This window comes from Centruroides vittatus, unplaced genomic scaffold, assembly GCF_030686945.1.
Source record: "Centruroides vittatus isolate TY-2023 unplaced genomic scaffold, ASM3068694v2 contig_854, whole genome shotgun sequence".
In the NCBI taxonomy this organism is placed as follows: domain Eukaryota; kingdom Metazoa; phylum Arthropoda; class Arachnida; order Scorpiones; family Buthidae; genus Centruroides; species Centruroides vittatus.
The window spans coordinates 3,272,274-3,299,990 of NW_027122558.1; the positions used below are offsets into that span (position 1 = coordinate 3,272,274).

General features: G+C 38.6%; 2 protein-coding genes across 3 annotated transcripts in view; both read left to right on the forward strand.

Annotated features, from left to right (window-relative positions):
- Positions 1-1,977: 1,977 nt before the first annotated feature.
- LOC136982622 (uncharacterized) lies at positions 1,978-23,060 on the forward strand. The gene is made up of 8 exons (XM_067279179.1): positions 1,978-2,174; positions 6,322-6,540; positions 10,980-11,065; positions 11,124-11,188; positions 11,271-11,379; positions 18,843-18,898; positions 19,999-20,114; positions 22,774-23,060. The coding sequence occupies exons 1-8, from the start codon at positions 2,007-2,009 to the stop codon at positions 22,957-22,959; spliced, it is 1,005 nt and encodes a 334-aa protein (XP_067135280.1). The 5' UTR covers positions 1,978-2,006; the 3' UTR covers positions 22,960-23,060.
- A 1,955-nt stretch (positions 23,061-25,015) lies between these two features.
- Positions 25,016-27,717, forward strand: part of LOC136982620 (RNA-binding protein Musashi homolog Rbp6-like) — a 96,049-nt gene continuing 93,347 nt past the window's right edge. The window contains exon 1 of one of the 2 annotated variants that reach the window (XM_067279178.1): positions 25,016-25,251. Coding sequence is in view for 1 of the 2 variants with exons in the window: in XM_067279170.1 (XP_067135271.1) it covers positions 25,199-25,251 (53 nt within the window). In the remaining variant the exon portion in view is untranslated. The remainder of the gene's footprint in view (positions 25,252-27,717) is intronic. The other variant, XM_067279170.1, reaches the window with a different exon arrangement.

Below are 27,717 nucleotides of genomic sequence, written 5' to 3' on the forward strand. Positions count from 1 at the left end.
TGCGGGGGTAAAAACGGATAATTTAGCTATCGACGTTGTTACGAAAGAGGAAAAGGGGGCGAGATTATTAAACAAAGACTTAGGACGGTCTGTAAGCAAATAAGTAATAAGATTAGGAGACAATTAACTGCCGCCTTACTAATTGAGTAGCCGGAGCGATTACCTGGCGCGATAGTAATCGAGGCCGAGACTCGATTAAATCGCTCGAGTAATTACGTCGGAGGTAAAATATTTGCCGCCAACGCCACGAATTCGGATTGTTTTTTATTATTGTTTTCCACTTTATTTTACCACGGTGGGAACTTTTAAAAAATTGCAGGAAGGGGGCGCTAATGACCCCGACACGCGCCTCCCGTCCCGGTTTAATTAATACCCGAGCGTAATGCGACTCTCTCTCTTTAAATTTATTATTAAAAAACCGGAATTTGTTGTTTTAATAAAGATCCTTTAAAATTTATTTCCTCTTCGACTTACTTATATTCGACACCGTGTAATATCCATTTTAACAATGTTTTATAGATGTTATAATTTATAAAGAATGGCCGAGTTGGGATTTTCGGAAAGCCGAGAGGCCATTATTTCGTCTCTATCTACGTATCGGCAAGATAAATGTTAAAGATGTGAATAATTCGAAATCGATATCCCCCCGTAATTTTTTCCTTTATATTTTATCGACGTTAACCTTGTTTAGTTTTTAAATTTATTTTATACTTTCTTATTGCGGGCGGTAACCGAATCTTCCGGGATTTACGAACTTCTCGGCCGCGCCCGCCGTCGGGTGGACGACTGAAGTGTTTCTATCTAAACGGTCAATTGGCCAAAATTGATCCCCGCCTGCGACCAGAAGCCGTTCGGAACTTTCGTCGGCAAATATGCGGCGGTTAAAAGACATTAATTAAATGTAATCGGTGCGCGGACGGTAATTTAATGAAGAAAATAAGCTGTAATGCCAAAATGTTTATTTTCGCCCACTGAATATGCTAATCTGCACCAATACCCGCCGGAGCTCGGCCACAGTACCTTAATTATACGCCAAATCCGGATAAAAATCAAACCTATATTTTTAAATTTAATTTTATCCGATTCGTATAATTAGATTTATTTCTTTTATTTACACGCGCGACGCGATAATTATACATACCGCGTGACGATGCGCTCCGTTTCCATTTTAATAATGGGCGAACTACCGAAGAACTTCTGGCCATTGTTTAAAAGAATTATCGATAACACTACATTATTACGGGGGATAAAACCGTCGAAAGCCGGTGGTGGGTGGCGGGGGTTGGCGCCCGGCCACGTGGAGGAGTTTTTCGGGCTTCTTTGCCTAAATAGGGGCTAGTTTTTCCATAGAAAGTCTTGGCGGGAGGTGTCCTACCCCGACGCGTCGTCCACCTGGTGGCGTTGTCGTAAACAAATAAACCAAACCAAACCGATAAACTTTTCGGTAACTTTGGCTTTGGTAAAAGTTTCTTCTCGATATTATAAAATGGATTATAATAGAATTACAAAGTAGAATTCCATGGGTAATGGGCGAGGAAGATTACCCCAACGAGCCGTAATTTTGGCGATATCGTCGGATTTAAAAAGACCCGATTGGAAATCTTTCGGAGAATTAAAATTATAAAAGTAACAAATTTTATTTTGATTTTTGTTGACAATTTACGTGTGGTAAAACGAATAAATAAAGGCTTTTGAAATATTGTTTGTTTTTCGATGGAGGGGGAAAAGACAGTTTTTACCGATACTTAAAAGTTTTTCTGGCGGAAACTTTCGTTACAAATTCGGATACAAATGACTAAACGAAATGTTTTTATGTTAATTATTATTATTTTTTAAAATTATTCTTCGAAACTGTAATTAATACGATTAATAACGCGAAATGGACTACGCTGTAGCCAATACAGATTACGGTCGATTAGAATCTTCCCGTTTCGGATTAGAAGGGGGCGCCGGCATCGCTGAGGAGAAGAGAGAGAGACGTCTCGGCTCGAAATACAAAATAGGCCATGTGTCTTTTCGTTCCGAGTTTGGCCGATATTTTCCGTTACGTACCGTATTTATGGTTAGCCTGTCTACCGTTGTGCGGCACATTATGGGGAATTCGGCAGGCAGCGGGGCAATCGATTTTAATGTTAGTCTTTGTCGTCGTTTCTAGTCTGATTCCCGGGAATTGGGTAGGCATCGGCCATTTTGACGTTTCGCCTCTTTACCGTTAACCGTTCTTTTATTTGTTAGTTGGGGATTAATATCGGCCACGACAGGCTATCCGAAGGTGGTCGTTAACCGTCGGCGAGCGCACTCGTAAACTCCCCGTTTAATGGAAAGACTGGTTTCATTTACGTAAATATGGCCGGAGCGCGGCAAAGTACACGTGCCGGAGAAATTTTAATCGATTGACGTAGAAATTAAGAGCGGAAGGTGGCCTTAAAGTAACCGAGAGTCGGGTAAAGGTAAATTCCCTTCCGACCGGTTACCTTCGTCGATTCGACCTTATTTCGTTGGGTCTTTGGCTGCTCCGAATTACAATTTAGCAAGGTCGTTGGAGTAGATGAAACCCGCGATGGTTTCTTAATCGATGGCGAAATTTTTCGCCGCACTTTACCGTAGAGCAAACGTAATATTTCCAAATGCCCTATCGATAATATACTAACGACGATTATAAATAATACACCGGGCAGATTATAATTATTTAAATAGATTCCGAATTTTTTCTCTCTCGTCGGGTGTTGGTGCTAACGATCCCGTTTAAATATATCATCGTTCGATTTTATTCCTGGGCAGAAATTTACCCGATAAAATGTGAAATAGTCATTTAAGTTAATTATTTCTCTTCAAATTATTTGATGGGCAAAGTTTTTACCGTCGATTCGATTAATTTCACATTTTCGACTAATAGACCAAAATGGCCAAATTTTATCCGAATTAGCCTGGCACGAAATTTTCTTTCCTATTTTACATTTAAAACACCGACGACAATACTTACTTAGGCCATTGGCCAAATGCTATGTTTATTAAATAACGTTAAAAACAATACATCTAATAATAATAACCTTTTCTTCTATGTAATGTGTCCTTTGAAAGTAACGGGCCATGAGTTTTCCGTGGGAATAATAATCGTCGTCGATTGGGTTACCGAGATTTTGCGATTAGACTTCTAATTTTGGAAATTAAAAGGAATGCGTTAGTTAAAGATGATTAAAATAGGAAAGCCGTTTAACATTTTTCGACAATTAAACTTTACCGTTTAATTTTCTTTCGATAATTGAATCGTTAGTTTAAAATATACTTTTCGGCGCATTAATTTTTTCTTTTCGAGTAGCGAAACCGATGCTGTAATTTCGGGTATTAAGACCTTTCGAAAATCTGCTGCCGTTGCTATAAAATTTAAACTCTTTTAAATAACAAATGTTTATTATAAAATAATATTTCGCTGTTGCACTAATTTAATTAATTTTTCATTTTTTTCTCCTCTAGTTTGCTGTAGTACCGTGTAATGAAATCTTAATGTTGTCTTTAATTGTTCGGTATAATTAACTGTTGTTTTCTTTACGACTATATTACTTTTAAATTGAAACTACCGGTATTTCTTTTATCCTGTTTTATAAAAAAGGTTTCTGCCTTTCTTTTCCCGTAAACGTGCTTTTAATGTATTATTGTTGCCCTTTATGTGTACTTTGTCTATTATGCCATAAATTGATTTAGCATGGTATATAACAATGCTTAATTTTTTTACAATAAATAATTATATTTTTGTTAATTTATTTAAAAGAAATATATTTATAACGTGTTACAAATATACCATTTAGTTGATCTTTGTCTCTTCAAATTTTATTTATCATTTTTTAAAAGTAAATACAATAGATAAACCCATTATTGATTTGAGATTTCCACTTTCCCTTCCCTAGTGTAACATTGCAAGAGAGACACCATTAAAATAATGGTTACCTTCATTTCAAATGGTATTTTCTTTTTATTTCCAATGAAAAAATTGAATGCATATTAAGATCTCAGAAAATTCAAATTATTAAGGCCAGTTAAATATAACAAGGTATATATATATATAGCACTTAAAATGATATGTAAAAACTTTTCTGGACTTGTACAAAATTTTTGTTTTTTACATTAGTTATTAATTTAAACAGGAATTAAAGATAGATCTTATTAATGTAACATTACAAAGATTGTTTTGAACAATTGTCTAATATCTACTTGAAACATTGTATATTTCTAAACTTCTTACTAGAGTCCTAGAATTTCTTAAGATGCCTGTCGAGAAACCGCGCGATTACCTTCGAGAAATACGGACGCGATTACTCTTCCGGTAGAACTAAACGAATACGAGCGTTATTAATGGTACCGAACTACCCTTATCTGCGTATGGTAGTCGACATTTACGTTTGTAAGTGTGTTCGCAAATGGCTAACTCTTGTAATTTCTTATTTTAGGCTTCTCGCCCTGCATCCAAAGTCTCGCGTGTCGTCTCCCACGGGTGGGTATGTAAATAACTGGCTCGTCGGTCTGTATTTGGCACACGTCGATAGTATTTTTTTTATTTAGAATAGTCTTTCCAAAAGAAACTTTTCGGTCGATACATTGATAAACAAAAATCTTATATATATGGTGTTTCCAATCTGTATAGAGAATGAAATAATGTAAGGTTTGTTATGTAAATCAAATGCAAGAAACTTTTTATTTTCCTGCATAAGAGATATTATAAGAAGTCAGGTAATTTAAAAAGTATTAATTTAAATACTGTTGTTATTTTTATTAAATTTGATTTAGTCAAAACTAGAATATAGTGATTGTTTGTTTCTAACTCGTTTTTATATTGCTACAGAAGAATGTAGTACATGTTCTTTCTCCTTCTTCTGTTTGATAACTATTTTCTTTATTTTTTTTCTTAAACTATGTTTTCTGACATGGTTGATTATCTTCCAGACTTTTGTTTTTATAAGTTTTTTATCCGACCTTTCGCGGCGGTGTTTATTTTAATTTCCGACCGAGATATATTTTCGTACTTAATGCTATACATTTGAACTATTGATTGATCTGTTTTATGATTTTCAAACAGGCAATTTTGTTTTTAAATAATGGTTTTATTGAAAATTGTTGATAAATTTTTACATTGATGTGAATAAAATGCCTGTAATTTTGTATTATGATGAATTTAATAACAATATTTTTTTTGTATAAAGTAATCTTTATTAATATAATGAATAAATTTCTCGGATTTTTATTTAGAATTATTCTTTTAAATTTAATTTGAATACAAATTAAATTTAAAAGATGATTATTAGAATGTTTTTTATAATTATAGCACGATATTTATTTATCCGAGGAAAGTTCATTGATTAGTTTGTCGGCAAACAAAAAATTTAACTTTAGATACCAGAAATTTTTCAATATTTATTGATTAATTTTAATTATTTATCGTGATACTTAATATATCTGATGGCACTGTTTTGCATTAAATATTCAGAATTGCAATTAAATAATAAATGAACGAAAAAGGTATTAATAATGTGTTAGAACAATAACTGCAATGGAGTGATTAGAAGGGTGGAAATTTTGGATTAGGGGACGCGGGGCAGATCTTCAAAAGAGTAGGAATATAGCTTTAATGACGTGCAGAGAATTACTGTACTCAAAGGATGTAAACCTTATATTTCTCAATCACAATGTTCACAAAGTGGCAATTAATTTTAGTCTACTTTAAGACCTTTTTTAAGTTCATATATTCATTATTGGTATTCAATAATAAATATTTACCTATTCTTGAATAAAGTACTCTAGATGAGTTTGACTTGTCATATTTTTCTAGTTTTAAAGGGAGACCTAAACTGATATATAATCAAACATGTTCCATTTGGACTATTGCGTGCAACAATTGTTAGAATTGCAGGCTGTTATTTGAAGGTTCTTAAATTATAAAAACAATATATTCTAATGGATATATATTTATTATGTTACAAATCACAGTTTTTCCAAATGTTACTGTAATTTTGGAAGTAAAGTGAAGTAAATTTTATAGTATTCTTTTTCTATTACGGTAGACCCCCCTATAACACGGTAGATAAGTTTTGTGTTATACGAATCCGTGTCGTACGAGTCACTTAAATACACGAGCCAATCACGGGCCGTGATTGGCTCGTGTATTTTAGTGACTTATGTACCGTGTTATAGGGGGGTCTACTGTACTTTTGTATGCAGATATTTTTAGCAAGTGTTAATTTTCAAAATAATAAAATTTTTAATAATAATTATTTATATGATTTTATTAGTTAACATAGCTGTAATTGAACTTTGTTTTTTTGTTTACAGAAAACCTGGATTTCATTTTTAGATTTTTTAATATTTCTTTGTTTATTGTCATTCCCTTATACCATTGTGCCATCCGTCTTAATATGGATTTATTATTATTCAATGATTGCAGTAGAACCTTTACTTCTTGCTATTGAAGCCTACCAAATTGTACATTTTATTACTGCTATTGGTCAAGAGTTAGCAAATTTGGTGGAAGAGAGGCCATTTTATGGAAAGGTAATTTATATTTAACAATTATTTTAAAGTTAAAAGAATTCCATTTAACTTGATTTTAAACAAGAAAGGTTTGTAACAAGATTTTCTTTTTTATTAATAATATAATTTAAGTAAATATTTATTAATGAGACTGTTTGACAATAATAATAATAATGATATAATTATTACATTTACATATTTTAATATATTACACTTAATATTTTTAATAAATTACATTGAAAGTTCTTGTAATTAAAAGTATGAAAATTAGATATAACAGGAACATTGTTATGTGAAATATCTTAATTTCATAATGTGATATTGATCAGTGGAGACTGATTGCCAGTTCTTGGCAAAAGTCAATTATTACTGAAAATTATGTGTCATTCAATATGTGATAAATATATCTTTCTAAATGTCATAATGATTTTCTAACAGTAAATTACAAATTCTAATCTGAAGAACTATTACAGATGAATATAAACAAATTCTACCAATATTGATAGAGAAACTGGATAAATTAACAGTTTGTTCATAATTTATATATATATATATATATACACACACACATACATAATGAAATGTATTACTTTAATTAATGCTTTGGTTTTCTATTTAGTTAAACAATTAACTAGATAGAAAATCAACTCGGTTATCACAGTTAAACAATAAACAAAAGAGGATAATATAGGAATTTCAATTTTTGGGCTTCAATTTGAAAAAACTGTAGACCTATAAATTCCCACCATCCGTCTGTCATTCCTTAATCTTGAGAACGGAGTTAGACAGGTGAAAGACGAGACCAGATATGGAAACCTTTCGCAGGAGATCCCAATTAATTATATCTGAACTTCCAATGTAAACTGGAAGTCAAGTTATTTCAATTCAAAACTTTTCTCCTGAAAGCAGTTTATAGATGACCGGCGCGACTTTATTGTTAAAGGAAAAGTGTAATGTACAGGGGCAAGACACTACAGTTCTACTGTAATTTGAGGTATGATTTTTTAAATGAAATAAATTGAAAATATGATTTAAAAAAATTGCAGCTTGGCATTGTGACGATATCACAATAAATAATTGCTCATATTTATTTATAAATAATTATGTATATATAATTTTTTCAGTCAGTTTCAATGTAGTTAAATGCATTTAATTGGGCTGACATAGATAAAAAAAAAAAAAAAAGACAGTTGAAATTTGCATTTTTCCAATCCGTCTTCATTAACTGTTTTTATAAAAACATTTCTGTTTTGTATTTAAATAATTTCTGTAAGATTTTATTGGTAATCAAGCTGACATGGTGTAGTTTTCTAAATGTTTATATTACTTTCAATTGTTCCAAAACACTGTATATATATAATATACCCTATTTGTTGCCATTAAGTTTATAATTTATCAAAACGAATTCAAATCAATTTGAATACCTCAAAAAGAAAATTATACTTTTATCAAATTGAAGCGATTCTTTTGTACAAAGACAATTTTACAGGACAGAAAGAAAAAACACGAGAATAAAAAATAAGATTGTATAAATAATTATATGAGATGCAGTTTGAAAGTAGCAGTTTTAATCACTTGGAACTGAAGTTAGCGAGTGCACAGCTGGTCAAAGTCGATCTATTCCTTGTGAGATTGGGGGAAAATGTAATTGTGTTTGATCAGAAAGAGAAAGTTTTCGGGCTGGTATTTATATTGTCTCGCTCAGCCTAATTACAACCAGCAGAAGTTACCATATGGCAAGGTGTTTACATGTACCCCCTTTTCACTCTTACCGAGTCAGTTGGGAGTCATAAAAAGTCCACATCCGTTTTGCATATTTAACGTCTTTTCCTTCATATTATGCATACTTCTAGCTAAAACCACGTGGTTAGCCACGTGTTTTGTTTTAATAGCGCAGCAGATTGTTTTATGTTTCTCTACTCTTCCCTTCCATCTCCAATAATGACTTTGATTGAAAGCGTGGAAGGTTGTAAACTTTATTGTGGGTCATAACAGATTTGTTTACAGCTGTTGCGTAGCTTCCGTTTCTTAAAGCATCCCCCGTCCAGTACGCTATCGGTGGCCTCATCATTTCAATTAATCTCCAAAAACAATTTCACCGATACTCATTATATTTCGTATTGTGTATTACATGCGCGCGCACACACACCTAAACATCCCCCCACACACACAATATATATATTTATATATATATGCGTGCACGCGCCCTTGTGTACTGTACATACATAGATTATATGACACGAAATTAAAGAGCATATCTTTTTCTACTTTAGAATTAAATAATGTAATAGGTCGTGTACGATGTTGTATAATGTGTTACGATATAATACAAGATGGTAGGAAATCCTTCCTATTTCCGTATAATATATATAGGCCCTATAGTCTCAGATAATTGTAATATGTTACTAAAGATTACATATTACAATTTTTATAATAAATGTATAATTACTAGGATTATTATACGTACTTGCGTAATATTAAGTAAACATTATTGTATTACCGAAATATGTACATTGTGTGGGTTAAAATAACCCTTACACAATACTGTTTACAATATTAGTAACGAAGTACATCTTTACAATTAATATGTGAACTTAGATTTGCATTGTAAGCCGAGCAGCGATGAAAGAGATTGGTTTTAATTACTGGAATTTTGTAAATGTAAATTGTGTTCGATCTAATATCTGATTTGATTGGTTTTATTATTCTCAGGTATTGTAAAGATATTAAGATTATCGCTGTTACGTCATATTTCATTAGTAATTCCTTTATGGTTTGTATTCGTCACGGATGGTTACCAGAATAGAGTGGGAATGTTGTCGTGCGAAACACAGAGATTGCTTTTTGCCTTCGGTAAAACAGCATTAATAAGGAGGGAGTTGCAGGCCGAAAAATTCGATCCTTGGTAATGAAAATTGGATAGTTTTCTGGAATAAAGAGGATGCGAGCGTGATGACGTATTTTGCCGTCAGATGGCGCATCGAGCGTATCGTTAAAGCGCGATTATCGATCACGTAGGGTGGACAAGTCTGTCGGTATCGGTCACAAAAACACGAGGAATAAAGAAAATCCGAGAGTCACGCAATAATTAAGAAGAAACATTGGGAGGTTCGATAGAAGTCACGTGCAGGTGACCAAAATGATTAGGGGGATGGCGCATGTCGCCATATCCGTCCTTTCCATCTCTGTCGCGTTGCCATGGGAACTAGAATAAGAAAGGGGGGAACTCGGGTTGCTCATCTGTCATACACCATCAATGCAGATCGTAGCCGTAGGGGGAGAGCTTCGTATATCTGGGTCGCATTCGCCATCCTGAGAGTACTTTTAGCGAGATTGTATAGGCCAGCAGACAAAATTTCTACCCGGACCGTTATACGTCGGAAGCCGGTCGTAAAGGGGCGTAAAGGGAATGGTTCATTCCACTTTCGTTATCGTCGTGTTGCCGACCGAATGACCAGAGCGTTGCGAAAATCATTCTAATGGGATTTCTGTTAACTCCGTTACACTTCCATCCGTCAGCGCCAGATGTCAGTCTCTATTCTCTCATCCTCTTTCATTTCCTCTTCCCTCCTTTTTAAAAATTCCGATCGTTTAAAAATCTCGGTGTAACAAAGAAACTTCCCACAACTATGAAGTGGGTTATATTTAGAGCGTTCGCGATATGACTCAGGCGAGAGCGATAAGAAGCGCGTTCTACACATCTGGTCGCTTCACAGAGATACGACCGGGACCCTTTTTTTATTTTCCGACATTTTTGTTAGCTCTGCAGGTTCATATTTTCCCCCGTACGACGTTTCGGCATGAATTCAATCGCGTCGCAATCTGCGATAAATTTTCAAAGCAGTCAAAATCACTTAACAAGGAATAAAAACCGAAGAGAAATGCTAATTGGATAAAAATTATCAGTGGTCTACACTCCACGGTGTATTTGGTCCGAGAAGCCCTACAGCAACCAGAAAAATAATTTCAAATGAAATCAAAAGTATGTCAGTGCGCTCCATTCAAAGTTCATTACAAATAAATTTAGTGTAAATAAAATTGGAAGCGGTAATAATAACCGATCTTCGCGATTATATATAATCGTATATTCTGTAAATAAATATGTATCCTGTGTATAATTTTCTGTAGTATATATAAATGTATCATACGTAGGTTCAATATAATTACACCTACATATAAGTTACAGATATGTATATTATATATGTGGGTAGAAAATTATATATCCATTTATTTTATACGTAGGATGTATATATAAGTTATTTATATTTATTCGTAGAATATACCATAATGTATAATTACGAAGACCAGTTGTTACATATGCGGCGATTGTTTTCCTTTCCGATTTTATTTACATTGAATTTATTTGTAATAAAGGTCGAATCGAGCGCACTAACGCATTTTTAATTTCATTCCAAATTATGCCGAAGACTAAGAACACCAAATATTTGTTTACCTTGCAGGCATTGACGCTGGTCGTTTCCGGTTTGGCTTATTTTCTGACGATTTTAGTGGCGGTTTCACCGTTCGTTTCCTCTTTTCCGTTTTGGTAAGTTCTTTCAATTTTCCTATGAATTTCGACTTTGCAAGAATTAGACTTCTTTCAGGGTTCGTTGGACATTGGCCGTTTGCTCTTTGGTTTCGATCTGCGTCACCATCCACGACGACTACGGTGGGTGGAAATCTTTGCATCCGTACGAGGAGAAGACCTCGGTGTTTACAATTTCGTTTTTTACCCTTTACTTTTCCTGCAGGTATCATCAGCGATTGCGCCTCCGCCACTTTACTTTCTTGGCTGGTGCTGTATGACGGCCTGGGGGAAACTTACGCCGGATCCCCGTTTACCGACGGACAGTTTAAAGAGTACGTCTTCCTCTATTTTACCTGGCTCAAAAACGATCTCGTCTAACGCCAAAGGTGCGGCCGAAAATAGAAACGAAACGACTTTCGTCGGCGGATGTCGCTTTCGGAAGGAGTCGTCACCGACGACGGTGACGGGCGGTAAAAAGTAGCGGAAGCTAACGAGCGAAGGGAAGGTGGAGGGGGCGGTCCGGGAAAGCGGGGGTTTGGCACCGACGAAAATTGGAAGAAAAAGAGGTTCCGCCAACGATAAAGTCGATTGGGGTAGAAAGGTCACGCGTCGAATGCGTCGCGCGCGACCTTATCTGTCGGGGGCCATTGCCGGTGGCGCCGTCTTTGGCGGATTAGTTAGGTGGACGGCGCTCTCTTAATACGACATTTTCGTCCGTTTCTGATTTGTTTACAATGACGTGATGGATGGTCGAGTGGAAATCTCTCCGCGCCAGGTTAATAGCCGGCGGAAAATCTCGAGCATTTGTCATCATTAAGATCGCGTTGGACGAGATCCGCCGATTATTCGCCGTCTTATCTACCGACCGGGAAAAAGACGCCGGCCCGAGTATTAAGCTCCAATTAGACCCGTAACCCTTCCTTCCCCGCCCGACTTCCGCTCGGTGGCGCGCGGGTTTTGGTGGGAGATGCCCGTTCACGCGCGCGGCGGCGGAGGACGAATGCCGGAAATTCGGAATTCCGATAAATCGCGAGATAATCACCGGTTCTGCCTTTTCCTTGTTTCGCTACTCTCTTCCCTCCCCCTTCGTGTACCGGCTTTAATCTTCGTTCCCTTCGGATTAACATAATACGCGCGCGGGAGCCGGGAGCCGATTTTTTCCTTCTTTCTCCGTGCCGATCGGAAAAAAAAATCCTCCGCTGCTTAACGAAAATGACGTCCCGAAAATTTGTCTGGTTCCCGTCGGCCGATTATCGTAACCGCGGTAGAAACGTCTCGGAATACACCTCTTCCGCCAAAACCGAAAAAAATCGCTCCGAAAATAGTCGGAAAGAGCCGAGATCGGACGTCGATATTTAAATGGAAAGGTGGTCCCGCGTGACGTCAGATATGGTAATACGTCGGGCGAGAGGAGGAGAGGAGGTCCTCCCGGCTATCTGTCCTGGAAACGCTTTAATTAGGACTACAAGGAATTTGTGGGAATCGGACGGTCTTCCCCTCTCCTCCTTCCTCCCGGTCCTCGTTCGGATGACGTGTTCCTTGATTTATTATTATTTTGCCGTACTTCGTGTCCCTCCGAGACGCCGACCGACGAGATACCGACTTTCTCCCGCCGCCGCATAATTGTTCTCGTTATTATCATCATTTTCCCGCATATCCTCTTTCCCCGAAAAGGAATTTTACGAAATTCGTCTTTCGCCGGAAAGACGAATTTCTCTTCATAAAATCCCGCGCACCGCCCGGAAAATCGTGGAAATTTGTCGATTCTCTTTTGGCCCGTCGAAATTAAGACGACGACAGAAACGATTTTCTTCCGGTGTTAAGAGAAGTCTGCTGACGAATTAATGGCGATTTTACTCGTTATTAGCATTTAATTTTTTTTCATAAAACTAATCCTACTCTGAAAATTAAGCTGTGGCCATTTTATAATAGTTAAAAATATAAAAAGTTTTTTAAATAAATATCGTAACAGGTGGCGCTACCGAACGTTGCTGCCGGGAAAGTTAAGCAACTGGGTGTGGATTTTTTTTATTTCATCGCGTTTACTATTTGGGGTTGCCGCGGCAGTATCGTCACGTCTTTGTCACGTAATTTGTTTTTTTAATCGCGGTCTTTTTACAGGAACAAAGTTGCGGTGTAGGAAAATGTCTTTCTGGTAATTTCTGTGATTAAAACAGCGAGTTTCTCGGGCAAAGTATAAATAAGGATTTAGGCAAAAAGTGGTGTTTGTCCATACAATTTATATATTTACTCTTTTTAAGAAATTATATCCGGCGGGTGAAATATCGACTTATTGCACTTATTTAATAAAAGCCTACTAGGATATTTTATATCAACTTAAGAAGTACTTGATTCTATCAAGTGTATCCATTAGGGCTTAATAAATGTATTGGGAAAAATGGGAATCTGATTTCCTTCATAAATCACGGAGCAAAGAAATAAAGTTTCCAGCTGCTATTACGTCCGGTGGCATTCCCTCAAGGCTCTGTGTGTGTACGTCGACCCTCTCGGGGACGCTTTTTAAGTCGACTAAGCCGTAAATATTCCTTATTTTAAATACGGAATCCGTTAATGCTGTGCGAAATTTCTCGATTTTTGAGCGTGACGTCGGGTTGTTCTCCTCCCGATAAAATGATGTGGCTTAAAGTCGGCGCAAACATTAAGGCGATTATAAAGTGTTAATCGTAATCTGGTGCCGATAATTACTTTGGACCATTGGAGTTTTATCGGAGTGGCGAAGGTGGCTTTAAGAAAAGTGACAATCGCTATACAAACTGCGAAGCAGGTATCGAGAGTGATTGATCGAAGAGCATTCGATGTAAGACTTTCGTCTCCACTACAAACAAATAAAGCAGCAAACAAAACGTCTGTTCGTCTCCTCGGGTTTTTCTAACACCCATCTACTCATTTCCTGATCTCGTCAACTTTTCTTTCCTCCGTTCGCTCTGCTGCACTACTTCCGTCTGAGACGCACTTGGAAATGTTCAACCACCGAACGGAATAAGCACACAATTAGGAGATTCGGCGGAAAGAAAAGCATCTCCTTTCTAAACAAAAAAGAAAACACGGAACGAGCGGGAACGTCCCCAAATTTTTCTCGTCGTCCGCCACAAAAACTGCCTTTGATGGATTGACGTTACGTAACACACCAGACAGACGGAATCGACTTAAGTCTAACGAAGTGTATAAATTTCTTGGGTTTCTTCAATTGCCGACAGCCTTTCTACAAATATTCTCTCGATACCGTTTCTCCCCGCGCTGTCATCTACTATGAATTATTTAACCCTAGCTGCTATCCTAGTAATTTACCTATAATGAGGACGGTGTATTTTTAATTAAAGTAATTAACTAGACAGCTGACGACGATCGAGAGGAGACTCTCACCCCTGACGGGGACGAGACGAACTGCTGCGGCCGGTGACGTCAGCAATCCGCTAGCCGCAACACCGAGTCGTTTGTGCCCCTTTTTCTGTCTCGCTCGTTCGCTTTCTTGCTCTTTTTTTCCTTTCTTTTCTCCGGCTTCTTTCGTTTCGCGTGCGCGTGTGCTTGGCTTTCACTACTTTTAATTAAGCGACACTATCCAAAAGAGGTGGAGACTTCGAACAGCAGGAAAGTTAGAAGACCAGCGTTGATTGGATCTTAACCCGACACGATTGTAAATGGAAGCGACCTGTCATTTTCTACCCACCCTTGTCTCTCAACTCTTCGCTTCCTAAAGTTTTTCTCTTTGATTTTTGTTGTTGTTTTTTCCCTTCGACTGTTTTAATTTTCTCTCTCTGCGCCCGAATCGCTCCCGAACTCGACGAATTTCGCGCCAATAACGGTCGGCGCATCTCGACTGTCATTTCCACGTGCTAACCGTGATATATGAATGAAAGCATCGATGTCCAATTTGCATGCGAATTGCTCGGTCCTTTAGCACCTTGCCTGGCATTTTTCGTCCCTGCTCCCATTAGCCTTTGATCGAGGAGTTATATTTTCTAAGGAAATTTTTCTTCCATCCTAACTGCTGCTCGGCTTTTACGTCTTAGTCGTGAGTCGTTCGAACTCGGAATACATTGTTTTCGTTTTTCCCCTTTTCGCCCCTTATGGTACCTATTCCGGCCGCTTCGACTAACTGTCGCTGGAGTCGCTCCGCTAGAAAATGTTTACCTCGGGATTATTTGTAAATCCTAAATAAACAAATCTGCAACAGTGAATTGAACGCTGCAAAGCCGAAAGCAATCCCGGGGATTCAAAGCTATTTACGTCGAATAAAGAAGGGAGAAAAAAAGGCGAGGAAGAAAAAAATATATATCAAATGCAGGCAGAATATCGAATGTTGGCGAGTCGTGTTACAAAGCCCGAATCATCAGTCTTAAGAATAAATTGGAAAAACGATGCTTTCAGCCGGGCGATAAGAATTGTGCGAGTGCGTATTAAGGATTACAATCCAGATAGGAATTGCTAGGCGATATCAAATTATTCCACACCCAGACGGCAGCCAAATTAGGTCTAACGAGAGCTGCAGTTCCTAGCAAAACTGCGCTACGACTTCTTTCCTTTAATTAATCCTTCGGTCGGAAGGATAACTGTCACAGTCTAACTCATCTGTCATCTTTCTGCATCTCGGCAGAAATTTTCCTCACTCCTTATCTCCTTTTAACGGTGAATTTAGTCTATAAGGTTACATACATCGGGATAGGCAAGCTTCCAGAATCGATGTAGCAAATTGCAAATCCAATATTTTCAGCCAAGACGTTGGGTGAAGGTTTATCAGAAGCGGTGAACGATTCCGCTCTTTATGTAAACCGACAGTCTTTCACCAGATGGGGGCATACATAAAAGTCCTTGTTATCGCTTCCTTGCTCGCGCCGCTTCGGACCAAATGCTTCTATATATCTCATTCATAACGGTTCTTTGCCGCGATGTGTGCAAGAATTCCTATACGGCTTGCATATTTATAAGAAGTGCCACCGATCTTTAATCCAAGTGAAACCCTCCACCTTACTTATAAACTATATTCCATCGATCGTTACCGATTTTAATACTGTTGAATTTTCCCTCCTCTAAAACAATTCCGATTCCGTCCACAATCCCACCGGCTTGTCCGCAGATTTTTCACTTTTATATCTTTAATTTCCAGCTTACTCTTTCCGTTTTTGTTCGTTTTCGACGACGTAATGCTCGACACGACGTACCTTTAAATCCGCATTAATATTTCGCTTGTGTACGACGTGCATAAAATGAAAAGATCGGATATCCGAATAAAAAAGCCAAGCTTCTTTAAAATTGATTTATCCTCATTTTTTGCAAAATTGGATTTTATAAGGTATTTTGGTTTTCTAAGGGCTTGTTCGTAAATTTGAAGAGGATATACTGCCGGCTCTATACATATATATACCAGATTCAGTTTGGAAAATGTTAGGATATGAGAAGATTGAGCTTGTTTTTCGATAAGTTTTATAGACCTTTGTCATCTCAATTAATCTCTTCGACTAGAAAAAAAAAATATGTAGGCCAAAGAGGAATTTTATTGGATATCGATATTAAAATTTTCAAAGGATAATGGAGGATGAGGTTCGTACGAAAGACGGAACTTTATCCATCCATACAAAAACAAAGCACGTGTAAAAGCTGGCATAAACATATTTATTTTATATTAATGTCACGTATAAAAATTTACCTTTAATTATTTTTTAACACGCCGATCACTTTCCGAGTCTCGATCGAAACCGATCGCCGCCATTAAAGAACTTTGACTAATTCCATATTTTAAGAAAATATTTTCTAACACGCGAGGTATACGTCTACTCTGGCGTAATACACGCATATTCGACTGTCTATTTACTTTAAATGTGCGAGAACTTTTTAATTTTCTTATTTTAAAAGTTTTACTTATTTAACGCCCGGTTTACGTTGTTGTACTGTGATTTTATATCCGCCCGACTAGTGTTACCGCAGATATAAATAGCAAAACTACAGTTTTTATTCTTTAAAAAATTTCTGAATATGTATTATTTTTTTTTATAAATTAATCAAATCACTCCAGGTTGTGGAATAAATTTCGTCGCGCGGAATAGAGAAAAACGAATTTAACGCCGTGTGCGGAGGTGTTTAATACGCTCCACACCGAGCGATCGAAAGATCGGACCGATGTAAAAAGTACGAGCTAATAAGCCCGCCGACACGCAATAATTTCGATAAATACGGTAAAAAGATACATTCGTTGGTGAGATCGCGTATGAAAAGCGTATTGTATTAATAGAATATAGATTACTTGGAGGTAGATTTTGCGATATTAACGAAATAGTGTTTGGGGGCCTGTCAAATACATCGAAAAACTTTAAAATGTCCGTCGAGAATTGGTGCGATTGATTCCTCTCTTTCTATTTCCGAAGTGTGGCCGTGGCGCAGAAAATGGTGAATTTGACACGTTCAAACGCACGTATGCACAAAATAAGCAAACCCGTCCGACGTGTCAAACACAGGTAGACGATGCTTTTTCCTAGAACATTTTTATAGGAACGGCGAAAAACGTTTCGTGCGAGTGTGAATCACAATGTATAAGTACCAGTATGGATATGTTATCGTGCACACACCGAACGTTTGGAAATTTCTATTTTTGTGTAGTAAGTAACGCGCTTTTACTTTTCCTGTTCTGTTATATATGATAGAGGAAAAGTATGGCCATCGGTCAAAAAAAAAAAAAAATCTTTCCCAAGATTTTTACATTTTTGGGACCTTCAAACGTCGAGAAATTCAAAAATGGGGGGGGAGGTTTCTGTATGTATGGATGTGTGTGTGTGGGGGCACAATTTTGTTCATCCCGTTTGAAACTTAATAACTCCCATATTTTTTGTCGTAAGTTTCTGAAAGTTTGCCGTTAGGTTTGTTTATTAGGGGGATCGATGCTATTAAATTTTGGTGATTAAAGTTCGAGGAGGTGGAGAGATAAAGGGATCGTGTGTATCTCCAGTACGGTCGGATTTAATGACGATTTTCCTGGTTATTAGCATTCACAATTTTTTATAAACCCGTCCCTATCCCGAAAGTAAAGACTTTTTGCCATTTTATAATAGTTAAAAATATTAAAAGTTTTTAAAATAAAATATGGCAACAGATGGCGCCACCAAAATGTTTAATGTAGCCGATAAAGTTAAACAACTTGGCTGTTGGATTTTTTATTAAAGATGGCTTAATTTGTTCGCGTAAAGCCCAGTTTTTGTAATCGCTGTTTATTTTTCTTAAAAGTATTATCTTTAAAGAGATGATCAATTTTCGAATGATTTATAATTTAGTTTTTGATGCTTTGTTGTCGAATAAATTCTTTAGGTGTAAATATAGGTAGATTTAACTAGGAAAAATGTACGGATCCTTACGATGGAGAACGTCACATTTAATTGTCATTTTTATCAGTTTTAAGTGCGACGTAAAACGAAGAAGAAAATCGTCCCCTTAAAAGTCGCGCTGGCTTACTCGTAATGGCTTCGTTGTACGAAATTTAGAACGTAGAAAAGATTAAGTGCCGAAAAGGAAACTCGCTACCGTAATTAATGTTAAGTTAATTTGATTTTTAAAAATCGTACTATATTACTGCTAATACCGATAATTAAATTTGTTTTAATCATAATTAATTTTAGTCCGTGCATATAAATATCGAAAGTATTTTATCGTCTGGTCTTGTGCGGCATAAAATTAAATTTTCTCATTAATGCGCGGAATAACCCGAGCCAGTAGATAATTTGGCCGGTGCGTAGAAAATAATTTACGTTGGTAAAGGATGGAAAAATATACGAATTCTTTCCGTTTGCAGATGGTCGGAGAAGTCGTACTTGGAGCAATTATTGGAGCTTCCAAACATGACAACAGGTAGGTAGCCGGACGAAAATCGAATGTCTTTGGGATTCGTACACGATCGGGGAGGAGATTCCTCCTAATACGGTTCGTTCATCTAGGTTGGGCCAGCTGTGCCTGGCATTGATGGAGATTGGCCGAGCCGGAGTGGTCCATCTAGCGCATATCTCATCGTCCTTTGCATTACCAACATAACCAGACGCATTTAAAATGCCGGCTGCGGTGACGTCGGCCCGCATAGAGAGACTCGACGGTAATAAAAGCCGTGTTTCGAACCATTCGACACTCGTAGATCTGTCCCGGTAGACGGCAGATGACACCGACGACCAATAGGCAACACCTGTTCGTGACAGAAGCGCTAGCCGGTGGCTGGCTGCAGCCATTGCCGGTAATTAATAAATAGGAAAAAGTAGCGGGATCTATCGCGTCGTCCGGCAGCTGCTACGTCTTTCACATTTCTATAATCCGCTTCGCTCCCACCGTAAATATATGACGACTGGCAACGATAAACTTCCACCGGCTCCTCCGGATTACCGACGATTCTTCACGCGACAACTTCCGTCCCTCCCCACGTTTCCGTTCTTAAAAACACCGCCGAAATCGACTGGCACTTTACTCTCTCGTCGTACATATTTGATGTATAGATGTATAGAATCTTCTCATTTGTTATACACGCAAGTGTCAATAAGTTGCGGTATTTTTGTAGAACCTACTGGCAAAATCGTTTCGGTGGCCGGGCAGTTCAATTGACGATAAATAGCTGGAAAATATTACGGCGTTAGTAATACAAAATAATTTAACACCACACGAATTAAGTAGCTTCGGGGGCGCAGAAGGCGATTTGTCTACCTTGCCTACGAGTTAAGTAGCTTTTGTAAAGGCGTTGCTCGTCTACGGTGTGGTTCGGAGTTTCGAAAAATCAAATAAATCGTCCGTATTAAAAAAATGTTTAAGTTATTTTCGAACTTTGACCGTCGACGTCTGATTATAATTAATGTGGAATTGGTCGCGACGTACACAAACTGTTTTACTAATACCGTCGAAACATTAGGGTGAATTATTTCTTTGTTTTAGTTGGACCGCGAAAACAACTACTTAATCTTTGTCTTTTACAGCCTACGACAGTAAATATTTACGGTTGATGCGAGAACACTACTCGTTGGAAGTGTGGATCTTCTTGGGGTCGAGAATATTTTTGGTGGTGACTTTTCTACGAAAATATTTATCTCAGGTAAGGCTTTTTCCGAAAATACGAGGCGCGAAAATCCTTTTACGTCACCGCGGCCTCGACTATTAGTCGTGGTGACGGCTACAGGAGAATGCTTCCAACAATCTGCAATATGTACATCCTTACCTTAAATGTTGTATGGCGACGGGACGTGTGGGAACAAGGCAGTTCCCATAGCAACCGAAGCGCCGGGTTCCGGGGAATCCGTGGCCACGGCCCGAGCAGGTGTGCGCGCGGTCGAAGGATGGATATGGAATTTCTCTTTAGATTTAACCGCGCCGAGTGGACTTAATCGCGGAACAAAGGCTCTGCTAACAATGGCTCTCTGTGACTAGTCGAGCGAAAGGACATGCCGTATCAGCATTTGTCGGACGCCGCGCGTGGACTATCGCGCTCTCATCGAAGTCTTTTCGAGTGGTTCCGGTCTTTCGCCTGGCGTCACGCGCTCGTTTGTGGTTGCGGAACGTTGTCGGTCGCCTTCGATGGGACGATAGGCGATCCTCCGTGCACTTTCGGGCACGAGAACATTTTTAAATGGCCCGGAAAATAAGTACGTCTTCCATCCGCACGTCTGGTTTTTTTCCCCACGCCATTAATAATTACTCTCGGAAAACGGATAAATATTCCTTTTGGCTCCGACTTAATTGACTCGTCTCTATTAAACTCGCTTATCTGGGCTTTCGCCGCATTTTCCACGGATAATTGCGTTATTCTTTGGGACGATTTTCCGCCCGACGATTAATACCGTACGCGCACCGGCAGAAACGTGTGCAGTTTTTCGTCGGGTTACGTCGACAAATGGTGACGGATGGTCCCAATGAGGTTGACAGACAGTCGGAGCGTAACAACTTATCCCGACAGACACTGGTTTCTGACAAATCGTTTGCATCATCCGGATCGACTTATGTAAATGGTCACCAGATTTGGACGGTTTCCAGATAATAAGAATACCTGAAAGGTCGATCGCGCTTATAAAACACAATAGATGTCTGGAAAAACCATGTCGTGTGTAGGAATTAAGTCTCTCTTGTCCTCTTCGTCTCCTCTTGTCTCTATAATGTGTACGAGGCGGATGACGAGGTGCTGCATACGAGACTATCAGTCACGCCATGTTGCCGTCAATATACCATTACGAGTCCCTCTGAGGGTCCGGGATGACCCCAGGGTACCAATTCCTCATCCATCATAACCGCTACACTAGGGATCGTGCATTTACTTCGCATCCCCGGAGTTAAACAGAAAAGTTTTTCCCTATTTCCCTCGTGACCAATTTGCGACACTTTAAAAATAGTTTTTTCTCCGACTTTCGTTAGGGTTTTTTGTCGACGAATTAAGCCAATTCGTCTCCATCTTCCGCAATCTTAATTAAAACAAAAGGAATTGATACGGCTCCAGTCGATAAACAAGTCCCTGTTACCTTCGAAATGGCCGTGGCGTGGCGAAATCAACTTCTCTGGCAAATTTAAGAATATTTAAATAGATCATTAAGTGTCACTTTTAAATTACAGTCTTCTTCTCGGACAATTATGGACAAATGTTACTCCCAGGTAATTTCCTTCGACAATGATCCTTAATTGAGAATTGAAAAGTAGTTATTAATCTAGTCGTGTGCTTTTCTGTCTCTTTTTTGTTGTCATTAGCTCGGTTCGGGGACGACTTGGTTGGGTGGAGTGACGGAGACTCCTCTTCTTTCTTCCTTCTTCCCTTTTTTATTCTGTTTCGCTGGTGCTGATGGATTTTTCTTCTCTAATATCTCAGTTACAGGAATTGAATTTTCTTTCCGAGTATTGTTTTATCAGTTTAGAAAATCAAAAATTAGAATTTAATCACTCTCGAAATGTTCGTTAATCATACACTTTGTTGGATTAATAATTTTACATTATTTGTTCGTCAATTAATCTTGACGCTGGGGAAATTTCCAGATAATCAATTGTGTATTACCGGGCTTTTTTACTCGAAAGATGCCGTCCATATCCCGAACAGATCGTTAGTTGCGAGCAATATTTTCTAATCCGAAGAGTTCGCAGCCGCACTTTATTACGAAAGACACTTATCCGTCCACGGTGTCGTAATCCAGTTACAGATTCGTTACTGCTCAGACATTGAAGGATCTTCTCTCCCGGGCCCATCTAAAACCCTCGCTTCGTCGTCCATTGATTGGTGGCAAGTGTCCTTTGTCAATTAATTACCTCGTACTCTTTACCGTGTCAGTAACATGGGCAGCGCCGGGCACGGAGTATAGGTCGACTTCTAATGACTTGGAAACTTGGCAGAATCGTTCTGCTTGTCGTCACACGTATTATAAATTTTCGTACCGACGTTCATAAATTTTGTCTTAACCGAAAACTAAAATACCCCGCAGGAAAAGCTTTAAAAATGTCGAGATGCAATCCCAGTTAATTTCAATGGATATATTAGGCCGGAACCGAATAGACCGAGTGTACTTTTATTTAAGAAATTTGAACTTTTCAATCTCGCTACGTCATCTGTTTAAGTCATCGATAGCAGTTATTATAATTTGGTTAATTTATTACACCATCGCTCGATAATTTATAATTCGCCGGGTTATAAATTATAACAATGTCCGTTTGCCGACGTTAATTTAATTTCGAATGCGTATTTGATAAACAAGATTGTAAAACAGAACGTACTAACTTTGCAGGAAGAAGACGACAACGTTTCTGCCGTCGTGCTCAAAGTGGCCGCAGTCTATCTCTACACACAAGCGGTGGTTAAAAGACTCTGGGGACATCCCTCCTATCTGGCAATGGGACGTTTGCTTCAAGCTGTCGGTCTCGACATTCTCTACGTCGTCTCGCTTCTGTCTCGAGAAGACGTCTGGGAGTGACTGCCGTTCCCGTGCCACCGGACCAGCCCACCGGGCGCTTACGTAAGAAAGGACGTTCCGAGATTTTTCCCTATTAAAAACTTTTGTCTTTATGAAAGTAACGGCTTGCAACCGTCTGGCTTACTTTATCTCCTCACCACGCCGAATAATGTATTTAAAGTTCGATGGTCGACGACAGATTAACGGCGGAAAAAAGCGCTTGCGAGCGCGTTAAGCGGGCAACAATTTTAACCGTATGCAAGAACGTGACATTTTTCATCCAACTAACCCATCCTGACGCAGCACATAACCCCTAATGTTACGGCACACGTCGGTCATAGGTTTCTCTCGACTCCCGACTAAGTAAGTAGAGGATATGAATGTCCATGCTTTGCTTTACAAAGGCTGCACACTCACGTACAATGCGACACCTGACGCAGCAGTTTCTCGTCGGCTCGAGCCATTTACTTTTACATCTTTGCTTCGTGACATTCACCTTGATGGGATTCGACTACAGTATCATCCGCTTTATTCTTATATGGATGGAGCAAATTCTTTATGCCGGATACATTTTTACGAAAAATGTGCGTCGCTGTCTTAAGATATTTTTGTCGATCGTTCGTAAGAAAGAAATAAATAAGTAAAAAGATTGGCGCCCGAACGACAAACTTGTCGACAAAATGCTGTTGAGTGGCGTCGAATTACTAATTCCGAAAACTCTTGTAAAAACCCAGTTTTTTCTGCGGGAAAAATAGCGGATAAATTTCCTGCTTTATAGGCTAAGAAAACCAAAGGTGGGATTTTCCATCCTTAAACATAATCGAATCCCGAACCGTGTATAGAAACCATCGGTCGACTGAGATGATCTATGAGTTCCATCGTCTTCTATTCCACACACATGCTATTGACTAGTCTTCGCACGATCTCATTCTTCATTCCACACATGAATCCTAACACTACCTGGTATATATCCCGTTTTCCGTCAACCAATCGGAATCTCTTTCTGCTTACGGCCTGAAAATAACCCGACATTTGTACTTACTTCCCCCATTTTAACACGCACCGCTTGCAATTTAAATGTAGTTAATGGGTAGCATTTATAACTTCAGTATCTTAACGAGCCTTACATCTGTGAAATGAAACGTTCCCGACGTATTACGTGTAACGTTTGTATTCCGTAACACACTAGTTTTTTTTCAACGCGAACATCCCGAGAGAATTATTTTCAATCCTACAATGAAGTCATTTATATCAACTTACACCAAAGTTAAAAAAAAACTTTACGACTTTTTTCGGTTGTAGAGTAGCGCCAAGGAAAACAGTACAGACTTTTATGAAAGTGAGGTTCTCTCTCTTTCGACGTCACCTATCAACTTTTTTGTCGTTTTATGAAGTCCTTTTCTGTAGCAACGATGGCTCCGTCCCATTATGTAAGGCAGCAAAACATGGCAAATGTCTTCACTTAGAACAGTTATTCGGCACGGCCGCTTTAATAGTGTCCTCCAGTCATTGTGAGGTTGGCTCTTATACGGTAGTTTTTCACGCTACCGTCACGTTTGTACTTCACATCACGTTTTCTCTCACGCGGAATATATGCGATACGTGCGCTCTCCCCTTTTTAACAACAGTTTGGGGTATAATTAAACACGGATATAAAAACCATCCATCCCCATTAGAAATTCTGCACCGCGCAATAAAAATAACAATACAGTGTCTCGAAGGAGGGACGTTATTAAATTCCTTAGTAAGTCAATGAGGATTAATAATGATTTAATCAAGCGGCCATTTTTTAAACGGTCAAAATTTTAATTAAATAAATTATCGGACGGTATACTAAATTAATAAACAATAAAAGCGGCTAATTACGTGGCTTTATTTGTTGATTTTTTTTTCGCCGTCGGTCGTAGACAATAATCGGGCGACCGCGTTATTGGATACAACAGATTTAGTTTAAGCGCCGGCAATAAACTTATCTGGCAATTCGATCGTCGACCGTCCACCAATCAACAGCATTCGATTGCGAAGTAAAGCGGATCGAATGCGGATATCCTGGCATTTCGCACGGTATTTCTTTCGTCGCTCGTCTTGTCTGTTCCGTCGCCAGACCCTCCAATATATTTAGCAACTTCTCTCGATCGGGAAGAGAAGAAAGAAAGATCGTTTCCCGCACTTACGTCATCACTGGCGTCATACCTCCGCTCGGCTGGGTTTGGATGGTTCAGTCGCGGCGAAGATAAACGCAAGAAGGACCGAACGACAGATGGAAATGACCGAAAAGGTTGCCGAAGAGTGTCTCCAAGACATTTCCGACTTGTAAGTACCGACCTGCCGTTTCTTCTTCGCCTCCGCTGCCCTGTCCGCCGGTGACGTCACCGCTCCGTCTTGTTTTTTTATACGGTTACGGGTCGGAAAGTTTTAAGACTATTTTCGCCCCACCCGAATACAATAGATCGATTCTGCGGTTTCCTCGGCCCGCGTTTATGACGGGTGACGTGTAATAATTACGACAAATTAGTTACCATCCGAAGGACTAAAATTAGCTTTAAAAGTAACCGGAAGTGGGGGTTTTTCCCCTCTTAGCGTGCGACGACGCGTTATTAAAGCGCGTAGCGTCGAATGGGCTCGCAAATTGTCTCTGGGTTATCTTGCCGTGTTGCGTCTTTTAATTTCGTTCGCCGCTCGTCCCTGCACAATGTCAATTTATCAACTCTCTTTAGTTTCGGCAACGATCTGATTTATTATAAACTTTGCTCGAGTCGTATATCTTTTCCTCGCACTTCCGCATTGTTATCTCGCCCGATTCCGGTGGCGGACATCGCATTTTTCTCTTCCCTCATTTAAATAACTTTTTAAAATACACTTTACCGTCGGACCCGCACCGGCATTAGAAGGGGACGAAAACGACGCCGTTGCAAAAATAGCCTTTTATTATTTATTTTTTAAACGCGGAACACCTTAAAAGCGGGGGTGTTAAAGTATCGTCGTTTTAAAGAATTAACTTTCGCGGCCGGCTTCCTCCTTTTTTCGTCCGCCGTTTTTAAAAAATAAGCCTCCCTTTCGGGATATATTTAGGGATTTCCAGTCGTGTAGTGTAACGTTAGCCGTCGGAAGCGCGGATGTTTTTTCGGAGACGTCCGGGTGGTGTCGCGCTGCCGCGTTATCAGGTGCGCGGTAGATGTCACCTCGAACGGGGGAATGAAAGAGAGTCTGTTGAATTTTTAAACCGTTTCGGTAATTTCGGAAGGAGCGCTTTCCTATCTGCGAAAACGTCAATCTCTCTTTCGACATTCGGCCGTTGGCTTTTGCCTCGACCAGTGAAAAGTTTCGGGAATTTCTCGAGTCGCGTGTAAATTCATCGTTTATAAACATTACTTTCGTGGGTTTTTGTCGCCCTCCGCTCGACTATTTATTAAATTCGACCGAATACTTTTTAAACTTTTCCGACGCAATTAACTGTGTTCGTCTGAACAGGGAGAGAGAGAGAGAGAGAGAGAGAGAGGGGAGTGTTTCCCACTTTACCTTTCGGTTATTTTTAAATTCGGACTAATATAGATTTTCCTACAATAATACGTTATTCTAAGAAAATCATAAATATGTATATAGGTCTATATGTTACTATAGACGTGTATAAATATGTATGCACTCGGGTGTACAAATTTAGAATGCTGTTGGGGAATCTATGACTACTTCGTGTGTTCGTATACGTGTAATAAAAGCAATACACTGGTATACTGTACCGGGACTTTATCGAAAATGTAGTAATAATACGAATTCTATTTTATTACGTATAATATAATACGCCACTTCTATAATAAATAATATTCGAATTTAGGAACGGTCGTTCGTCGTTCTTCGAATTAGACTAAAAACTTATCGTCGGAGCACTATAAATAATGTCGTAGATAAGTGTGCCTACTTAATTATAGTTTACCGTTAACGGATAATGTATGGTGAGATAAAAAGTGCAGTAATTTATTGTATCGTAAATTATTTTCTTCGAATGCCTTATCTGTATATTTACCGTAGACGGTAGCCGGCATTCTACGTCTTTATAGAAAATTCTGTCGTAAACGGCGCGAAGAATAACTCCTATTCGTTTTTCCCCCCCTCTTCGACTTAAAAGGAACTTTAAATTTTATGTAAAGAATTTGGTGAAAGTCTTCGTGTCATTTTTCCTTTCTGGAATTGTTTTGGAAATGTCCCGACCATAATACTTCCAGACGGATATAACGTATATAATTTAATTTGTTAATTATCTTTCCTTACTTTAAAACTGCCTAATTAGTGTGGAAAAAGTCGAATATTTCCTCTCGCCATTTTATTTTCGAAAAATAGCTTTTATTTAGAAAAGATGCAGGAATGTCGGGGTTTTCTATTCCGTATTGTGTTTAATTACCATTTATAAAAATTGAAAATTTCGCTCTGGAAAGTAACTTTCACTCATTAAAGATCGTCAAAATGATATTTATTACCGAAGTAACGAACGTGGGCAAAGTCATAATTTCTGGGAATTTTGTTTATTAAAAACTTTACGCAATTAATATAACAAACAATACGGTATAAGGACGGGGTCTACTCCGACGTCTTAGGCCAATTTTCTCGGAGTTTTTCCCGGTGGTAGGCGATTCTATCGGCTTTATCTAAGAAGAAAGTGCTGTACACTAGTTTCAACGAGGGCGAGAGGACGTCGGACCGATGGAAATCCTCCGGCCGAATGCCGGAAGACACCTTTCCACCGGACCGAGATAGCGGCCATTATCTGGAAAGGCAACGCATTGT

Coding starts and splice junctions, on each gene's coding strand:
- LOC136982622 (XM_067279179.1), top strand. CDS start 2,007: ATGTGTCTTTTCGTTCCGAGTTTGGCCGATATTTTCCGTTACGTACCG. Junction 2,175..6,321: donor GTCTGATTCCCGGGAATTGG/GTAGGCATCGGC, acceptor TTTTGTTTACAG/AAAACCTGGATTTCATTTTT. Junction 18,899..19,998: donor GCTTCCAAACATGACAACAG/GTAGGTAGCCGG, acceptor TGTCTTTTACAG/CCTACGACAGTAAATATTTA.